This window comes from Protopterus annectens, chromosome 9.part0 (assembly GCF_019279795.1).
Source record: "Protopterus annectens isolate FY-2018-M chromosome 9.part0, PAN1.0, whole genome shotgun sequence".
Taxonomy (NCBI): domain Eukaryota; kingdom Metazoa; phylum Chordata; order Ceratodontiformes; family Protopteridae; genus Protopterus; species Protopterus annectens.
The window spans coordinates 899,623,736-899,645,124 of record NC_056743.1 but is presented as its reverse complement, the minus strand read 5'-3'; the positions used below and the strand labels follow the sequence as shown (position 1 = coordinate 899,645,124).

The following is a 21,389-nucleotide window of genomic DNA, read 5'->3' as shown; positions in this document are numbered from 1 at the left end:
TCCAAAACCATCAATTTAATTTTCAAATTCTTACAGGTGAGGGAGTGTTTGTAAAAAGCATTACTTTCTTTAGACTTAACAATGTCATTGAAGTGCTCGTAAACCCTTTTTTCTTAACTGTCTTTCTGTTTTACCCGCATAGAAACTGTTGCTGGATAAGCATAACCCCAGGTATACCACCCCTTTAGTTCCACAATTATAATACTTCACTGAACTAAATTTAAATTTTCTAGAGGGGATGTACACTATATCCTAGTTGAGCATAGCAAAACCATTGTTTACAACTCCCACACTGGTGGGGTGCCAAGCTTGGTTCTCACAGGGTTTGAAGCTGAATCTCACTTTTCCTCTCAAACAGTTCCTTTAGGTTAAAATCCCTTCTAACAAAGTGCGGAAAGGGTGGAACAAACTTTTTTAACTTTGCAATGTGATTATGATTCACTGGAGGCCTCTTGCAGGGCCGCTGTTACAGGTTCTGTTATTAGAAGGCATGCTTGGTTAAAGGAACAGAATCTGCCTGATCATGTTAAAGCAAAATTGTTAGATGCACCATTACAGCATGATACTTTGTTTGGTACTAAAGCAGAAGAGGTGTTGAAAAAAATGGAGAATAAAGCAAAATCCATGCAAACAGTCAAGGATTTCTTACAGGTACAGTCACCCAGGTTTAGCAGGAACTGGCCTTCTAAAAATTGGTCCTTTCCAGTGTCAGACAGACCACAAAGAGGCAGATACAGGTGTCCCAGAGGCAGATCTCAGCCCCAAAGCTCATACAGGCCTAAACAATGGGGTGCTCCTACCTCCAAAAGCGGAGAAGACAAATCACAACCTTACAGGAAACGGTCTCAATGACTTTCCTCTACCAGTTCCAAGCAGTTTTCTTTTGACAGCCCCCTTAGGGGGAAAACTAGCACTTTTTTCGTCAAATTGGCAAATGGTTATCCAAGACAAATGGGTCCTGAACATAGTGTCCCAAGGCTACAGGTTCCATTTTCACACTCTGCCAAGGTCAAAGGGCATGCCAGACCTGCCACACAATCAATGGGCAGAGGCACAAAAGCAAATTACAGCCCTCATGGACATGAGGGCCATTCAGCAAGTACCACAACAAGAGCAGGGGCAAGGATTTTACTCCAGACCTTTCCTAGTACCCAGGAAGGACAAAACCTGGAGACCAATACTGGACTTGTCTATACTAAATATGTTTCTGGAAGTTCAAAAATTCAAGATGTTGACTCTACAGCAGCTACTGCCCATGCTGGGCAAGAGGGCTTGGCTGGTAACTTTGGACCTAAAAGAGGCATACCTGCATGTCCCAATCAGAGAATCTTGCAGAAGATACCTCATATTCATAACTGGCTCAATGCATTACCAGTTCTCTGCACTGCCCTTTGGCTTATCTACTGCGCCCAGGGTCTTCACAAAATGCCTGGCACCAGTAATTGCGTTTTGCAGACAAAAAGTAATTCAAATATATCCCTACGTGGACGACTGCCTAATTCAAGCAGAGAACAAAGACACTTTTATAAAGCATCTGGCGTTTGTAAAAAGATTACTAATTGGCCTAGGGTACACAGTAAACGAAAAGAAATCAAAACTAGTGCCCTCTCAAGAGATAATATTCCTGGGTGCAAGCTTAAATACAACTGGCCAGATGGCTTATCTCATGCCAGACAAGCAAAAGCAACTGACTACTTACTTCAAGAAATTGGCAACAAAAAACACTTATCTGCAAGGAAAATCCTGCAGGCCTTGGGTTTCATGGCATCCTGTATTCTACTAATTCCATATGCCAGACCGCATATGAGGAAACTACAGTGGTATCTGAAAAGTGTTTGGACTCCGCATTGCCACAGCCTGGAGACAGTAATTGCACTCATTCCCTGCCTAAAATAGTTTCGATGGTGGGCAGAAGCCTGTCACCACAGCAAGGGTCTGCCATTCAGTTTACCCACAGAGACACTGACAACGGATGCATCAGATTATGCCTGGGGGACCCATATGGCAGGAAAATGTATTCAGGGCACATGGCCTGCAAACCAAATGCATCTTCACATCAATCAAAAAGAGATGCTAGCTGTTTAAAAATGCCCTGACAGCTTTCAAGGACCTGCTTCATCCAGGACAGTTACTGATAAAGACAGGCAACACTACGGTCATGTGGTACATAAACAAGCAGGGAGGTACACATTCCTACCCCCTCTGCAGAAAAGCAATGACCTTATGGGACACAGCATTGGCTTTTCAAGTTCACCTGCAAGCACAATTCCTGCCAAGAAAAACAAATACTCTGGCAGATGAACTAAGCAGAAACCTCATGGATCCCCACGAATGGAAACTGGATCCAGAAGTCTTCAGCATGATAATAAGGAAATGGGGATGCCCAGACATAGATCTATTTGCCTCCCCTCACAACTGTCAGTTGCAGAGATTTTGCTCAAGGATTTATCACAAGCAAGCATGGAAAGTGGACGCCGTATCATTCAGCTGGAAAAATCTAACAGCATATGCTTTTCCCCCACTGCCTCTCCTTCCCAGAGTACTCCTAAAGGTCAGACAAGAGAAGCCAAAAATGATGCTGATTGCACCAGACTGGCCCCGCCAGCACTGGTACCCAATCCTAAAGAGCTTGTCTCAAGGTCCAGCATGGATATTGCCTCAAACTTCTTACTTGTTGACCCAACAAAACAATCAGATCCTGCACAGCCAACTCAGAACCTTAAATCTGGCAGCATGGCGGATAATGTAGCCATTCAGAACACTCCTCTTTCAAAAGTTGTTATGGATGTTATTTTGGAGGCCAGGAGGCCCAGTACCAGAAAATCTTATGCAGAAAAATGGAAGAGATTCTGTGCTTGGAACCAGGAACAAGGCATTGACACATCTGTATCAAATATACCTCAGATTTTACAATACCTAACTGTGATGCTGAACAAAGGCCTTTCTTTCTCCTCAATTAAGATTCATGCCTCTGCCATTTCAGCCCATTACAATACGGAACCACCTATCTTTTCTCATCCTTTAATAAGGCAGTACCTGAGAGGGGCCAAAAACATTAGGCCTCCAAGGAGAGCACCAATTTCGGCCTGGGACCTCAAATATATTTTGGAAAAACTCACACTGCCTCCTTTCGAGCCAGCATCAACAGCAGATATAAAATTCTTATCCTGGAAAACAGCTCTGCTCCTAGCAATAACCTTTGCAAGGCGAGTCTCGGAGTTACAAGCACTCATGGCTGTGGAACCTTTCATCATTTTTCATTCAGACAGGGTTTCTCTGAGGACAAACCCTACATTTATGCCTAAGGTGGTGTCCAGTGTGGCCCTCAACCAAAACCATTAATTTGCTTACCTTTTACCCAAATCCACAGAACAAGGGTGAGAAAATTCTGCATTCTTTGGACATACACAGGCAGTTACGCTTCTACTTGGACAGAACTAAAGCTTTCAGAAAGACTGAGCAACCTTTAGTGTCATATGCTGCAGGATCACATGGAAAGGCCATCTCAAAACAGACTGGATAGGCAATTGCATCTGTTTCTGTTATTTTCAACATGGAAAATCAGTGCCTAAGGGCATTAGGCCTCATTTCACCAGAGCAGCAGCCACTTCAGCAGCCTTCCTCAGAGGAGTACCAACCAAAGATATCTTAGAGGCTGCAACTTGGAGTTCAGTGCACACCTTTACAAAGCACTACCACTTGCGTCTCTACTCAGAGCAGGCTGTGCCACTGCAGTTCTGCAGGGCCTCATAGCCTCTCCTAATCCTGTTTAGCCCAGCCACCCATCCTCAGCTTTGGGATTCTACCCAAGAGTAATGACTGCAGCAGTGAAACACGATGAACATAGTACAGTTGTGTACCTACCATAAATGTAGATGTTCGAGTGTATTCACTGTTGCAGTCCAGTCCAGGTTACCCACCACCATCCCCTTTCTCTTGGCGGGGACTTATATGCACTTCTCTATCCTATACAACCTTTTTGGTGTATTTGCTTGTAGATGAAGGAAATATTATTTTGTGCATGCATTTCTTATTGGCATATTTTTCAGTCAATCAATTTGGGGCACCTGACATCTGGGGCAAGAAAAACTGAAGAAAATGGCGTTGGCTGCATCTTTTATACCCATGGCGCTCTGACGTCAGGGAAGAGGCGACAGCAACCGACGCCGGACCTAGATTTTGGAATTCTGGCCGACTGAGGGTAGCCTGCCAGCCGGATAACCCAAGAGTAATGACTGCAGCAGTGAATACACTCTAACATCTACATTTATGGTAGGTACACAACTGTACTTTTCTACTTCTTCATCTTATGTGGCTTGGTTGCCTTTTCACTTGGTCTAAGCCACATACCTTTATCACCCGTTACAAAGTAGATAGGGCCTCTAGGGACAGGACTCAGGATTAGGGTGCTTGGGACACTACCCATGTGTAAAAATGAACGGCGAGATTGAACAACTTCACATAAAGAAGTTCTGTACTTACCATAACGTTCCATGTGAGTTGTTCATCTCGCCTTCATTCTTACATTCCCACCCACCTTCCCCCTCCAGGTTCTCGACGAATGAGTAAGACTTGTGGTCTGGTGGGTCTTGTTATAAGACTTCTTACTCCAGCTGGCGTACCTGTTACGTGTTCTATATATATTACATGCTGGGATCAGCAAACTAGATCTGAGGTGAGACAGAGAGCATCATGGGATAGGGACTTGGCCTTGAGCTACTCTAAGATCTTGAGCTTGTGAAAGTGGCCGCCTCGGAGCTGGTGGCTGTACTCCAAATCCATGTGTAAGAATGTAGGCGAGATGAACAACTCACATGGAACGTTATGGTAAGTATATGGAAAATGTCTTTGCGATGCTGTGACATCTGCTAGAGGAGTATCTGAGTTGCAAGCTCTCGTGGTGGGTGACCCTGTCTAGCTTTCCATAGGGATAGGGTGTCATTATGAACAAATCCCTCATTCTTGCTAGGGTTGTTTCATTGTTTACTTTGAATCAGGCTGGTAATCTCCCAGTGTTGTGTCCAGACCTTCAGAACTGGGGAGAAAGGATTCTGCTTACTCTTGACATGTATAGGCAGCCCAGGTACTAGAACAAAATCCTTTAGAAAAGCTGATCAGCTATATATATTCTTATACTGGGACTAAGGACAACCCGTGTTAAAACAGACTGTATCCAGATGCATATCCTCAGCTATTGCCTATTTATGTCCACAGTAGTAAACCAGTTAAAGGCAGTGTCAAAGCTGTCTCTCTACAAGGGCCTCATGTTCAATGGCTCATTGAAAAAGGGTGGACTCTAGGGGCATTGTAGAGGCAACTACATGGTCCTTTGTATATGCCTTTACATGGCATTACAAACTGGAAATTTTTTTTTAATAAATCTGCTAGATTTACAGGGACCATCCTCCGGGGCTCCTGGATCCATATCCTCCCTTCTCTCGGGTTGGATAGGCTTTGGTATTCAACCCATATAGCCTAAAGTCTTCTGCAGCAGTAGAAGTGATGAACATAGTCCAGTTGTGTAAGTTGCATTTAAACCCATAACAGTAGATGGTTACTGGCTATGCACTAACTAGAAAATCTTTTGCAGTTGTCTGTGTTAAATTTTCTAGTAGCAGGTGGCTGTACCACCCCTGTTATAGTATAGTTATTGAGAAATAGCTATTTGTTGTTTATGGGGGTCAATATGAGTCCTCCAATTTTGTTTTGGGCAAGGAAGTCCTTAAGATTTTCCACTCTGCTGATTTTCCCTTATAGGACTGACCAGTTAGCAGTCAAGAGTGGAATTGGAGAAGGGAGATGGGGCTTTTTGGAGGCTGGATGGTGGCCCTTTTGGATTGTTTGTTGGTGTAAAGTATTGCCTCTTACTATTTTAGTGTCCTGGTCTTTATCAGTAGAAAGAGGTTGTGGCTTAACTTTTGCAGTATTGATAGTTTCTGGGGGATATTTTTTTAATTTCTGGAGTGAACCTCCAAAGAACAGAACAATGAACATATACTGTACAAGGGCTGATAAATGGGAATGATATGAAAAGATATAGCTATAAGAGAAAGATTTAGAAGATTGCTTTGAGGAGTTTTGCCCTGTGAAGATCATGCTGTAGACAAATGGAAATGACAAAATGACCATGTATATCTTCTCATGAGGTTGTAAGCGTGACACACCTGTGAACCCTTCTCATAATGATCAGAAGAACGTTTTATTGCATTAACCCCACTCCTCTCTGTATTTCTTTCCAGTTTCTCTTCTGGGCAAATGAACATTCTTCACCTGTCCCACTGATGTACCTTTCTTTGTACAGTACCAGCTTATTCAGTAATCTGTTGAAACGTATTCTACTGTTTACATCTGTGCATACCTCTTTGACTCTTAGCACATAATCTTGGCAAAGCCTAAAATTATAGGGGGACAAAAGCCCAAAAATAGGGACAGATTTTAAATATTGCTGTTCAAAGTTGCTAGTCTAACAGACAGTGTTAGTGTTAGCATGCATTTTTTGAAGAATATGAAATGTGAAGCACAGATGTACTGCATTTAGTGATGTCGGTCCACAGTGATTTGTCAGAAAATCACAAAGTTTATGACGGATCAAAAATAAGAGGCAAAAATCTGGACAGTTAAGTGGTATGCATCTGTGATCTTGTTAAACTTTTTCTGAATATCACTATTTTTATATACTGTACAAGGTTAGTATCTGTTCAGATGATCTGTGTGACTTAGCACATAAAAATTAGTAAGACTGCTATCTGCCTGAAGTTAGAATTTTGTCATTTTTCAGTTCCCGTAGCAGTACTTTTCCTGTGTTATACTATTGTGTTGTATTAGTGCTGTATTTAACTTTTCAAATGTATGTTGTACTTTTGAATGCCTTGTTACATTGCTTGCTTAGTTTGTACTACACGTATTTTGGAATTTTCTTCATGAATCTGCCACGCATATATGCTCTTGTCAGTGTGACATTTCTGGCAAATAACTAGTAAATAAAATCTACAGAGTAAACATTTTTGGATTAAATAATGCTGAACAGTTTTTCAAGGATATTTTGTGAGGGTTTTTCTGTGGGAAAGGTCCTGTTCATCACATTCATCAGTTTTAATGATTACATTTGCTATTGTATTTCTCTGTTTCTGCAGAATCGGTACTACTACTAGCTGTTGGGTTATGTGGCACTTGCATGACTGACTTTGTTTATTTTATCGTATGCAGCTCGGATCCCCCTTAGCTAAGGGACCTCCTTGCTTGATACCTCCCTGCATGTACCATGTGTTTTTCTACCTGTGGAATGTTAGTGGGACCAGGACTCTAGTTTGTTTCAGTAAATGAGTAATGCTTTTGTTTGCACAGTGGCTGTAACTTGGGAATCTCTTACTAGAGTGGTAAAGGACAAGTCCCTGCCCTTTACCGCTTTTAAGAGATCTATCTCATCGTGTCCCTCAGCATTTTACCCTGTACTGTTCTAAGATTTTATTTATTTATTTTTACTTATGGTAAATATGCATAGTTAGCAGGAACTTTGGTAAATTTAAAATGTTAATGATTTGGTATGTGGTTTGGGATATGTTTGTACATACAAAATGCATGAAGGCGACAGGCTTGCTCATATGGTGGCTGGAGCTATGGAAACCAGATCAGAAGAAAAGATGATGACCAGTGAACTGCCAGGAAGATTATTTTGTTGAACAGACCTCTGTTTTATCCATTGCTGTGTAGTAACAAATCCATTGTTTCTTTCTTAACAGCCCCGAAAACATGTAGTCCAAAACAGTTTGTATGCAGAGATCAGATAACATGTATATCTAAAGGCTGGAGGTGTGATGGAGAAAAGGACTGCCCAGATGGTTCTGATGAAGACTCTGATATATGTAAGTACATTTTTTATGTGTTGTATTTAGCCCATTACAATGGGTCTTACTAGTGGCACTTATTAACCACTGTAGTCTGCTAAGCATGGAGGAGATTTGAGTGATGAGTTTGTTAAAGCAGGCGTACCGTAAAAACTGCACGTGTTTGTGGGATTTGAAGTACAGCAGAAGTGTAATGCCAGAACTAAGCAACTGAAGCACATTGCAGTAAAGGGACTTTTAACCGTTGTGTGGTTTTATGTACTACAGCAGAAATGCATTATGTGAACATAAACATTGCATTTTGTACAGGAATTGTGTACCTTTCATAAAGTTATATAGTGGTGTGGAAAAGAATTTTGTTGAGAAAAAATGAGTAGAAAAATTATTAAAGACATTTAATGATATTTGGGTGGTAAGCCTTACAGTAGGGTTTACTGTGAGTTGGATTCTGGCTGTGAGAGGAGAGATGTGTGGGATTAGGAATGAGGAACAGGGCTACTGGAGTGAAATGATGGCATGATGCTTTGTAGTGCTGCGTTTTTTGCTGGAAGCTCTTCCAACTTTTCAAATAACACGCTGAAACACATGGCCTGAAGTTCACAAAGCATTCACTTTTTTGTTGCACATCGGCAGTTGAATAGTGAACTAGATAAAATGTAGGTCTGCTTTCCTTTGATATAGCATTACTAAATGTTAAATCACCTAATAAAAGAAGAGGAACACACTTTTTTGTTGTTTTTCTGATGTATGCTTTATGTTGATGGAGGTTTCTGGGGAGCTAGAACCTGTTTTGCTAAGTAACAGGCATAAGGCAGAGAAATAGGCTGAGGTGTGGGACACCAAATCCATATCAGGACACAAAAAGACTACAGGGATTTGGTCAGTATTTAGCTCTAATGTGCTCTGGTTTGTAGATTTCTTGTTTTCTGTTACTGCAGAGCCCAGAATTCTTTATGGCTTGGATCTGAGCATACAGAAGGGGTCATCCTGAGAGCAGCCCACTAGCCAAATATAGGTAGATTTTCACAGCAGTAACATTGTCATTAAGTTGTTTCAGTTACCATTTCCACAGTTGTACCAGTAGCACTTTTTAATATCATTAATGTTGCAGCTTAGCTGGCTGAAACTGTAACCAGTTGCTGGTGAATCTGTAGCTAAATTGAAGCTTTAGACACCTCTCTATGCCTCTTATCTGTGTCTCTCTGATAGTCACAGTCACACACACTTAGGCCTTGGAGAAAAGCAGGAGTAGAAGACACCTGATATGAAGATGAAAAAGATCTAACACATGGCAAGCATAGCTGATAGTTTCCTAGTGCTGCTGGTTTCGTCATGTCAGTCATTTTGGGATTTGTCATAAAGGGATGATGATCAGGAAGTTACATTGGTTTGGCTTGTAATACTTCACTGTGTGCATTTTGGTAAAAGCACCATCTTTGAGTTTGAGTATATGATGGTTTCATTATTTCCACCTTTATACATGCTAGTATACTAGAATAATAAACAAGTAATGGTCAAACAAAGCTAACTGATGTTATAAATAACCCCTTGGTGACGGTGTTTTCCTCAGGAGGTGATACTCTGTGGGGTGGAATGTGTCATTAATATGCTGCATAGAATTTTCACGCAAGTAGTTAATGACACATCCTGTGTTTGTTAAGCACTCCGGAGCTTAGTGTGCAGAGAATCGAGCATAATCTGATAGTCAACTTTCCTCCATGTGCAATCAGCTATATACAAGGCTTTACTGTCTTTGGTTTCATCAAGAGTGAAAGCAACCCCCCACTATCATCCATTGGATGTTGTTGTAGCACCACGGCCTATGCCCCTGAGGACAGTCTGTTACTATTCCAGTCTCTGGCCTTCTGTTCCCCGGCTACTTCTTGGATTAAGGACACCACATATTTTTACCCAAGTGTATACATTTGTTTTTTTAAGTGAGGGCTGCCTTGAGTTTTTTGGACCTGTTTTCATGAGAGGCCTGGAGAGCAAAGAACTCCCAATGCTAAATAATGTGCAGTAGTAATACAGTAAAACAGTCACTGAAGACATTTTAGTTAGTGTCAGTATGCAGGTAAAGACAGACGTTTTAGCATCATATGTGAAATTGAAATTTGCAGGTACTTTTTGCATTGGTAAAGGAGGTACATCAAACATAAAAAACAGTCCTGGCAGGTAAAACTTGACCAGGCTGCAAATTCATTCCTCTGTCCCATAGTATGTCAATTCCTACTATCCACCTCAAGATTTAATAGGAATAGGTCCATCCTCCATAACCTAAGACCAGAAGCATTAGGACCACTCACTACTCCAAACTTTCCCAAGCTGCAAAGTACATCCCCATACCATAATGCACTGTGCAGATGTCCTGACTGTAATCATGTTGCAGTATTCTTAACTTACAGGTTTTTCTCCGCCAGCATCCGGGGTGCCAAAGTTTTACCTTCTTGAGGGTGTACGTCCACCATGTGACTTTGGCTCATGTGTATCTGGGTATATAGGAAAATGTATGCATGTGTACCTCAGTCTATCTCGCTGCCATCCTGAATGCAGGTCGCGTATCTGTTGACCTTATCTTTGTTGGGTCATTGGTATCGTTGCTTCACTTTTGCATGTTACAGATAAGTGCCCCATTGGAGAACCTTCCCTTTTATGAGTTTTTTGGATTGTGTAGATCATTTTTTGTTAGATGTCAGCTTGGAGGGGTAAGTGTGGTAGGAAGATCCTGTACAAGGACCAGCATACTAAGTGCGTTTTTTTGTTTAGGCCTGGAACGCACACAACCTCTTGTATTTACCAGTTTTTTGTTCCTAAATCCCTTGGGTTGAGGCTTTCATCCCTTAACACGATGTCCTTCAAGGATGCATCTGCAGTCCTTACAAATGGGTTGTCCTGTCATCAGGCAGCCCTTCGGTCGGCCGGATTCCAAAGTCTGGGTCTGGCCTCGGCTGGTGTCGCACTTCACCCGACGTCATAGCTGCAGTTATTCGGGTATAAAGGCATCAGCCGACGCCATTTTCCTCAGTCTTTCTTGCCGCGTGGCGCCCGAAGCAGAAGTTGTTCGCAAGTGCCGGTCGGTCAGAACCAGATATTACTACTACCGAATCCTACTTCGAAGACTTCTAAAAAGCTAAGTACCCCGTTGGGGACTCTTTCTTGCCTCAGCCGATGTCAGAAAAAGTGAATAACTGTTTAACTTGTGGGAAACAAATACCTCATAAAGATTTCCACTCTTACTGCTTACCTTGTCTAGGCCCAGACCACGACGTCGCAGCTTGTCTAGCCTGTGCTTCTTTTAACCGGCGGACGCTTAGACGTCGGTCGGAGTTTGCTGAGGAGTTTTTCGGCTCCGATTTTGCTTATATTATGCCGTCGGATCCTCCGACTACGCAAATATCTAAAAAACGCAAGGAAAAGGACCGACACTCACGGTCCGCGGTTTTGGCCGAAACCGCGGTTAAGCCAACCGCGAGTGTCTCGGTTTCAGCTGAAACCGAGCAAGCGGTTCCTCCTTCAGCCGAAAACTTTCCTTCTGCCGAGGCCTCTTCCAACCTCGTGGAATCTGCTTCTGATATCCCACCTGCTGTTACAGTTTCTCAGGAATTATCAGACACTATTCCCTTGGATATTTCAACCCCTGCACGTGGAGCTGCTAGGCCACCTGCAGCCATGTCCATTAAGGCCTTTGCCAGGGCTAAAGCAGCTAAAACTACTAAATCTGTGCCTGCTAAGCCCCGCTCTCACAGGCCTAGCTCTAGTTCACAAATGCTTAGTTTAGCAGAGGATCTCATTTCTTTAATCCGAGGATCCCAACCTCAACCAGACAGGGCCTCTCACCCGCCTCCAGAGAAGAGGCCTAGAGCAGACCCCCTGAGCCAGTGTCTACAGATGATTCCTCTGATGACTCAAATGAAACAGACCCTCCAGAGGCCCCATACTCCCCTTATGAAGACTCTGATGGTGAAGAGTCCATTCCTTCTGCCTCTCCGCCTGAGGAATTTTCCTTTGGGGAAACCCTGCATGCTATGAGGGAACAATTTCAGTGGCAGGGCCAGGATTTTTCAGATTCCAGAAAAGGCTTAGAACTTTTCTGCATTTACCACAACATAGGCCTTTAGCCATTCCTCCAGTTCTTTCTGTTGTAGATGATGCATTTAATGATGCTTGTACTGCTCCTGATTCTCTGCCTCCGGCCCCTGTTAAGCCCGATAGATACTACAGGGTCCCGGACACACATTACCACTTGTATAAGGCTCCCTTGCAGATCCAGAGACTATCTCCCAAGGACCTAAGGCTGTAGCAGCCACCTCTGCCAAAACCCCTCCCTCTGAAAGGGAATCCAGATCCTTAGAGAGATGGGGTAAAAAAGTTTACACTTCTGCTACTCTTTCAGCTAGGGCCTTGAACTGTCAATTTCACATGATGCAGTATCAAGAATTTTTGCTAGATCAGTTAACCAAAAAGTGTCCTCAGATGAAACAGTAGACAAAAAATGTGCAGGAAATGGTACATAACATTCAACAAGTCAGTAACCATTCCCTAAAATGCGGCTATGATGCACTGGAGGCTTCCTTTAGATCAGCCATGACTGGCACAGTCATCAGAAGGCATGCATGGCTAAAAGAACAGGCCTTACCAGACCATGTCAAATCAAAACTATTAGATGCTCCTATGGATAAGATCAATTTGTTTGGCTCTCCTGCACAACAAGTGCTGAAGAAGATGGAAGAGAAGGTAAAGTCTGTCCAAACAGTAAAAGATTTCTTACAGGTCCAACCTCCGAGGTTTAGCAGGAATTGGCCCTCCAAGAATTGGTCCTTTCCAGACTCCTCCAGAACTCAGAGAGGCAGGAATAGGCGTTCAAGAGGCAGAAGCCAATCCAGGGGTGCTTACAGAGGACGTCAGTGGCAGGGCAACAACCAGCGAGGCACAGCCACAGACACAGCCACCACCACAACTACAGGTCAATCACAGTGACTTGGCTCTGGCACCGCCTAGCAGGGAACAACTGCAAGCACCCTTAGGCGGAAGCTAGCCTTATTTACGACAAACTGGCATTACATCACAAGAGACAAGTGGATTTTACAGATAATAGACCAAGGTTACAGGTTTCACTTCCATACTCTACCAGGAAAGAGGAATGCCAAACCTACCTCCAAATCAAAAGACAGAAGCACTAAAACAAATATCCCAATTATTAAGGATGAGAGCTGTAGAAAAGGTACCATCTATGGAGCAAGGGAAGGGATTTTACTCCAGACTCTTCCTGGTACCAAGAAAAGAAGGCAAATGGAGACCTATTCTCGACTTGTCCGCTTTAAACACATTCCTCATTGTTCCAAAATTCAAAATGCTGACCCTACAGCAGCTTCTTCCCATGCTGGGCAAGGTGTCTTGGCTGGTGACTCTAGATCTCAAGGAGGCATACCTGCACGTCCCCATACGGCCAAACTGCAGAAGATACCTCAGATTTCTTGCAGGATCAGAGCATCATCAATTCTCAGCATTGCCCTTTGGCTTATCTACTGAGCCCAGAGTGTTCACGAAATGCCTGGCATCAGTAATTGCTCATTGCAGGCTTCAGGGAATCCAAATCTACCCATACCTGGACGACTGCCTGATACAAGCGGACAACGAAACCAAGCTAGCAGAAGATTTACAAAGGGTCATTTATCTGCTACAAGCCCTGGGATACACAGTCAATATAAAAAAGTCAAGACTGATACCATCCCAGAGAATAACCTTTTTGGGTGCAGAGTTGAACACATCAAGGCAAATGGCATTCCTAACAGTAGAAAAACAGGAGCAGCTACCTCTCTACTTCTTGGCCTTAACAAAACAGAACCATCTGACAGCAAGAAAAGTTCTGCAAGCCTTGGGCTTCATGGCATCCTGCATAATATTGGTTCCTCATGCCAGACTGCATATGAGAAAACTACAGTGGTACCTAAGGAATTTATGGTCTCAACACAAGCACAGCTTGGAAACCCAGATTCCCATTATTCCATGCCTGAAGCAAGAATTCCTATGGTGGGCTCAGGCTTGTCAATCAAACACAGGATTGCCTTTCCACAGTACTCAACCAAGCCAAACCATCACGACAGACGCCTCAGACCTTGGTTGGGGGGCACACATGCTGGACAAGTGCATACAAGGCTTATGGTCTCAAAACCAGCTGCACCTACACATAAATCTAAAGGAAATGCTGGCAGTAAAACTGGCAATTCAGGCATTCAGACCATTCCTTCAGCAAAATCTATTGATGATCAGGACAGACAACACCACAGTTATGTGGTACATCAACAAACAGGGAGGCAGACACTCGTATCCTCTTTGCCGGATGGCACTGGATCTCTGGAATGTGGCCCTGAGCTACAACATTCAGTTAAAAGCAATTTTTGTACCAGGAAAAGAAAACATCCTAGCAGACATTTTAAGCAGGACTACCACGGATGCCCACGAATGGATGCTGCATCCGGACATCTTCAAAACCATTACAAGAAAATGTGGACTCCCAGAAATAGACTTATTTGCATCCCCACGCAATCACCAACTAAAGAAATTCTGCACAAGGACGTACCACCCTCTTGCTTGGAAGGTGGACTCCCTATCCTTCAGTTGGAAAAACCTGACAGCATATGCATTTCCGCCACTTCCTTTGATGCACAAAGTGCTATTGAAGATCAAAGAGGACCGTCCAAGGATCATTCTGATAGCTCCAGACTGGCCAAGGCAACATTGGTACCCATTACTGAGGAGCATGTCTCGGGAACAAATATGGCCACTACCCCTGGTTCCCTTGCTGTTAACACAGAACAACTACAACAATCTGCATCCAAACCTGAAAACTCTGCAGCTGACTGCCTGGAACATTGCATAAGACCAATTGACCCAAATTTATCCCAAAGGGTTAAAGACATTATCCTTGAGGCTCGCAGACCCTCAACAAGAAAAAATTATTCAGCAAAATGGAAAAGATATCTCATTTGGAGTACTGAAAAGGAGAAGATGTGTCACTGGTAAACATAGCCAACATTCTGGAATACTTGGCAGAGCTCTTCCACACAGGCCTGTCCTATTCCTCCATCAAGATTCATGCATCAGCTATTTCAGCAGAATACGACTTGGATCCTCCTGTCTTCTCACATCCTCTGCTCAGACAGTTTCTGAGAGGAAGTAAAAATGTAAAGCCTCCTAGGAAGCCACCATTACCAGCATGGGACTTGAACTTTGTGCTAGAAAAATTGACACTTCCTCCTTTCGAACCAGCAGCAACAGCAGAATTGCAATACTTATCATGGAAGACTGCTTTCCTGCTGCCAATCACTTCAGCAAGAAGGGTATCTGAACTTCAGGCATTAATGGCAGTGCAACCCTTCCTGATCTTCCATCAAGATAGAGTGTCCATGAGAACAAATCCTTCCTTTATGCCTAAGGTGGTTTCCAGAGTTTCTTTAAATCAGGCTATCCACCTACCTACATTCTTCCCTAACCCACAGAACAGGGGAGAAAGACTGCTACATACCTTGGATGTACATAGACAATTATGCTACTACCTGGACAGGACCAAGGGCAATAGAAAAACTGACCAGCTACTGGTAGCATATGCAACAGGAAGGGAAGGAAAAGCAATTTCAAAACAGACAATCTCCAAGTGCATAGGAAATTGCATTAGATTTTGTTACTCCTACCATGGAAAGAAAACTCCAGAGAACATCAGGCCTCACTCTACAAGGGCAACAGCCACTACCACAGCCTTCTTACGAGGAGTGGCTACCAAGGACATTTTAGAAGCTGCTACTTGGAGCTCCGTGCATACATTTGCCAAGCATTATAATTTACCTTTATACTCTAGATCCCGAGCAGGCTTTGCCACTGCTGTTTTGCAAGGGATCCTAACTACACCATAACGTTATTTGTCCACCTCCCCCAGTTTGGCTATGGTATTCTACCCATTTGTAAGGACTGCAGATGCATCCTTGAAGGACATAGTACAGTTTTGTACCTACCATAAATGTAGATGTCTGATAGGAATGCATCTGCAGTCAGGATTACCCACCGCCTTCCCTCTGTGGTGCTCCTAGGGTATTTGCCCATCTTATAGCTAGCTGGGGGAATCTATTATGGTGTATTTGTTTGTATATATGTACATACATGCTTATTTTTTGTGTTTGCTCTCTACTATTTGGAATCGTTGGCATTTATCCAAATTTAGCCTTCCAAGAGGGCACCTGGCATCTGGGGCAAGAAACACTGAGGAAAATGGCATCGGCTGATGCCTTTATACCCGAATAACTGCAGCTATGACGTCGGGTGAAGTGCGACACCAGCCGAGGCCAGACCCAGACTTTGGAATCCGGCCGACCGAAGGGCTGCCTGACGACAGGACAACCCATTTGTAAGGACTGCAGATGCATTCCTATCGGACATCTACATTTATGGTAGGTACAAAACTGTACTTTCTTCAAACTCAGCATCTCAAATGCCTGGCCAATGCCAAGATCTAAAATGCCTGGCCGAAGCCAGTATGGTGGAATCCCCAGCAACCAATATCGCCATCTGTCAAGGAAAAAACTCAAAAGACACCAAGACCAACTTCCCTGGGCTATTCCTCACAAATGGATTCCCTAGAACAATTTTATTCCTTTCCTTACTTCCCTATTGAGGAGGGCTCCTTTTAGGAAGTTATTCAAAATATGATGAGGCATTTTGAATGGCAATAAAGACAAATTTTGGATGTTCAAAACGTACTGTAGTCTTTTGGAGATGGGCACACCAGCCCCTTCTACACTCCATTCATTACTAGATTCATACCGGGATGCCTTTCAGTCTATATCTTCAGCTCTTGCTTCTCCACCACCAACACATAAAAGACCAGACAGATTCTGCAAGATGCCTGATAAACTAAAATATCTCCTATTAGATACTCTGACTGCCTTTGCTGCTGTCTCCCTGTCCATGGATAAGCCTTCTAAACTTCTCCCCAGTTCTAACGCCCTTCACATAGAAGAGCTATAGATAGGTGAGCAAAGAAGGTCTACACCTTTTTCAATCTAGCATTCAGATCTATTAACTACCTGACCCAGATGACTAAATATTTTCAGTCTGTCCTAAAGTCTCTTAATAAGGTCATGTCAGATCCACAATCTGCAGATTTTAAGCAGGAAATGCAGACTTTAATGTTTAAAGCTGCTTGCATTGCTAAGCACAGCATTCAATGCAGTTATAATCCTGTGGATGCCCCTTCCAGGGCTGAAGTCACAGGTTCAGTCGTCCAGCATTATGCATGGTTGTGCGGCTAACTCATCCCTGAGGACTTAAAATCTAAAACCCTAGATCCACCCCAGGCAAAGACCTCCTGTTTGGCTCACAAGTTGCAAACCTCTTTAAGATCATTACAAGAGCAGGGTAAGACTGTGTGAAAGACATCAGACAAATTTTACTTTCTGCACTCCGTAGATACCACCGGAACTCCCCCGGCCAAGTCCACTTCCTTTGTTAAGAAGGACCCTCTGTCCATTCACAAACAAAGAAAAACACCATGAAATAGATTTTCAGACAAAATCTTCTTTCAGATGCCTCTCTTCTGAAGCAAGAGCCTATGACTACCTTCCCAACTACACCTCTTCCCTCCTCATACCCTGCCCCTCCCCTTTCAGAAAGACTTTCTTTGCCTGTCCCTTCCTTTATGAGAAATGGTAACTATAGACAAATGTGACATATGTCGGTGAAGACTGACCTAGCATTAACTAGGTTTAAATCCCACCAGGGTACATGAGGGACAAGAGCTGCATTCCTTGGATTTGTTTCACTGACCTCCACAAGAGGTGGTCTGTGGAGGCACAGCAATGGTACACAGCAGGTTAAAGTAAAAAAAAAAAAAAAAAAAGAGAGAAATGCAGACAACTCTGATGCATTAACCTAGTCACTAGATGCAGCCAAGCAAATACATTCTTTTGACTCTGTAAATTATGGTCACAACTTCTCTGGTTGATAAAAATATGTCTGACCTGTATTTAAAACTAAAACTAAAGGGACTAGAAGCACTTGCACTGTGCTTGTATATTACTGTCCATATCCGAAATCAAGAGCTGCCAGCTTCTCAGTCATTTTTTGTTCAGTTTCTTCCCACAGTCTTACTGCCATAATAAAATTGTTTAATTTTTATAGCTAAATACTTCATCTTATGTCCCCATACTTAAAGATGTGCCAGCAGAGCAGGTGGAGTCTTGGATCTGTCCTACCTACAGATGTGCTGCAAAGCCACAATGTTAAGATAGATTTACCTAGCACGTTTTAATGGGTATAGGACCAAATGGAAATAAATAATGCATGAGATGTCCCTCCAAGGGACATGGGAAGATTGGCATTAAAACTTACAAACTCATGACAGAAGTGCTTTTAAACTGTATCTCAATAGTAACTAGAAGGCTTTTAGGTGAAAAATAATTAAAGGCATGGAGGAAAAAAAGATATCTGCTTTCTCTCCCCTTTTACCTTTTAAACCTGTTCCTGGTGGCATTATGTGGAAAACGGTGAAAAGAACCCAGATTGTGGGAACAGATAGACTGGGAAGATAAGACCGTGAAATAAGCGCAAACAGAAGAGCAGATCTGTCTGTAACGAATGTATTATTTCCATACCAAGGTTTATTAGTACAACCAAACAAAATAAAAACTGGTAGAAGATGGTAATCTGATAGCCTGGAGCTAGTAAAATTTATGATGGAAACCAGATCAGAGGTGGATGTCACTGAGAAAATAAGAAGGGTTTACAGAATGCTTCGGGATAAATACCATTATCTGAAAGGATGAAATTGGATTGGTAAAAGATGATTGCTAGACGTCCAGTGGGAGGAAGTTTATGTGGGCCCCACAACAAACAGCAAAGACCAGAAGAGTTAGAATCTTCACATAAGAGAGTTTAAGTAAGTATTTTTACATACTTAGTGAGTACCAAAATATACGGAGTTGAATGAGGGTTGCTGGAGGTGTACAGAAAATGGAGGGGTGAACAAGAGTACATTTTTGGTTTTGCTCAAAACTGAGCAGTTTTAAGCTTCAAACACGAGATGAGTTAAATCAGATGTTTGAGGAGTGAATCAAACTGCACAAAGGACTGAAGTGGTTAAATGAACTTGGAATTTAGACGAACCTAAACGTTGCAATGATTTGAGACTGTTCTTAATTGTAGCAAAAATATATAAAAATAAAAAAGCAGTAACTAGAAAATTTAAAACAAGAATACAGGAAATGTGTGAGGATATTTTCAGTACTATGGAAGAGTCAGGACAAAGAACAAAAATGAAAAGGGAAGCCAAGCATTATTTAGATGTAGACTGTGGTGGGAGTTTATAGACAAGAGAGAAACAGAAATGAGACAATTGTAAAGAAAGAGTGACGCCCTGGCTGCCAGACATGACAGCATGTCTATGAAAAACGTTAAATGTTGAAGAATATGAAGTGAAGGATATATGTAAGTGATGGGGTTCCAGATTACAGAGGAGCTAGCATAGACAGTAGTACCTGTATAGGCCCCCCCCCCAAGATGCTGCTGGGAACGAGCTTTCCTCCCCTTTCTGTTCTCAGCAAGGTCAGTGGCCTTAGGAGGCTTTGGCCAGCCCAGCATTTGATCAGTGTACCAGATTCCTCTTCACTTCCCCTCATCAGAGACAGTTGAGAGAAGACAGTCTTTCCATGTCTTTGCCAGGAAAACGATCGCAGAAGATATGTGGGTACTGAATAGGGTCTGATGGGATTATAGCATCCATCTTCTTAACCCTCGACATTCATCCTCCCCACTGTAGCCAGTTGCACATCCCCATTTAAAACCCACACAGAAGAAGTTGCAAATGATGAAAGAGCCTTCTAGGAAGTCTCCATAGTTTAGCAAGACGTGGATAAAAGGTCCACAGGTAAACAGCATCAGTGGCTTCATCCTTTAAGTTCCTTCCATGTGATCAAACTGGTCAGCTCTTCTGTTGCTTGGATTACCAGTTGATCATGGGTCTTCAGAGTTTATTCCCGAATAAATGCCAGCTGTTCACTTTCAAAACTGTAAAAATCCAGTGTTCTTCACTAGTAGGGTAGTGATTCTTTTTAAATACATTTGAAAGTTGCAAGTCTTGCCTAAACCAACTTTGTACCACAGTAGTCTTAATGGAAACAGGAAGACAGGTAAGAGTTAATGTAGTGAAAACTTTTGGCATTGATGTCAGTCTCATCTTTATTTTCAACACAACAATTTGCAAGCATGAAGCATGCAGTTTTACAAATAAGCCTCATCACACACAATCTAATTCTGTAGTTTGAAGCATATTAATATTTTCTTGTCTGTTTTGAAACATTTTAGTTGTACATTAGCACTGCAACTTTTCTTACAGAACCTGTAAATGAAATATGTATACATTATCTTCACGCCAGTCCCCTAGATAACAACTACTTTATCCATCACAGCATGACATAATTTTTTAATCTAAACTTGGTAATACTTCTATACATCATTTCTTTTCCCACTTCTTTTCCCACTTCATCTGCATAGTTTTGGGCATAGTTATCGTCATTTACTGAATGTGATCATACTGTTTTAGTTGCATTGTACTTGGGAAGTACTTCTACATCACTTTCCCTCCCCCCTGTGGGTTACTGCCAACCTCTATACACCGTTTCTGTTCGGCCTTTACAGGGTAGATCCAGCACTGTCCCTTATGCAACCTCTCCTTACCGTTCCAGATTAGTCCTGGTTCTGTCCCTGGTCCGGTAATGACCCACACCCAGCATATCAATCGGGGATCTACAGTGTCCCATTTAGGCACAAGTCCTGCCTCTGTCCCTTGGGTGGGGTCCTTATTCAGTCAGGTGTGGACACCTGAAGTAATATCCCAGCATCTGAGGTGCAGGGTAGCCTACAGCAGGCCTCTTATTACAGCTGGCCATCATGGACTTAGGCAGGCATGTGTAGTCCTTAACTGTCCAATAAAGATGTGCTGTTAGGCTAAGAGGCAGGTGTACAGTGGGTTTCCCCAAGTGGCATCCCTCCCATAATACTGTCACCGCCAGCGTCCCAACCTCACACCTCCCCTAATGTCACAAATACCCCATGCATGTGTTCCCTTTCTCTTCCTTTGAGGAGAGGCATACAGAACACGCCTCTTCACCTCTGTCCTCTTCCACATCAGCTCCTGCAAGTGCCTGACCCTCTAAACAAACTTGTGTTAACTGAGGGTCTCCATCATGGCTTTATCCTTTACCTTCAAAGTGACCTGGAATATTATAGTACTAACTTGCTCTTTTTAGCTTTGTTCTCAATTTTTAGATGAACTCCACTCCTACATTTATTGTCTCGTGTATTAAGTAATTCAAGTATTGCTTGAAAATTCTAAATGGTTATGTGAATCAAACATTAAAATCAATAGCTCCTGTTAGACAGACATAGCATTTACGTAGTCAGGAGAGTCTGTACTAAGAAATGGCTGGTGCGACTCCTTTTAGGATCTTTGTTAGCCTTTTAGGATCTTTGTTAGCCATCCAGAAGTGGTTAGTTACC

General features: G+C 42.7%; 1 protein-coding gene across 1 annotated transcript in view; it reads left to right on the top strand.

Annotated features, from left to right (window-relative positions):
• Positions 1 to 21,389, top strand: part of LRP1 (LDL receptor related protein 1) — a 2,772,300-nt gene that overhangs the window by 228,886 nt on the left and 2,522,025 nt on the right. The window contains exon 2 of the mRNA XM_044083629.1: positions 7,740 to 7,862. Within this exon, the coding sequence (XP_043939564.1) occupies positions 7,740 to 7,862 (123 nt within the window). The remainder of the gene's footprint in view (positions 1 to 7,739; positions 7,863 to 21,389) is intronic.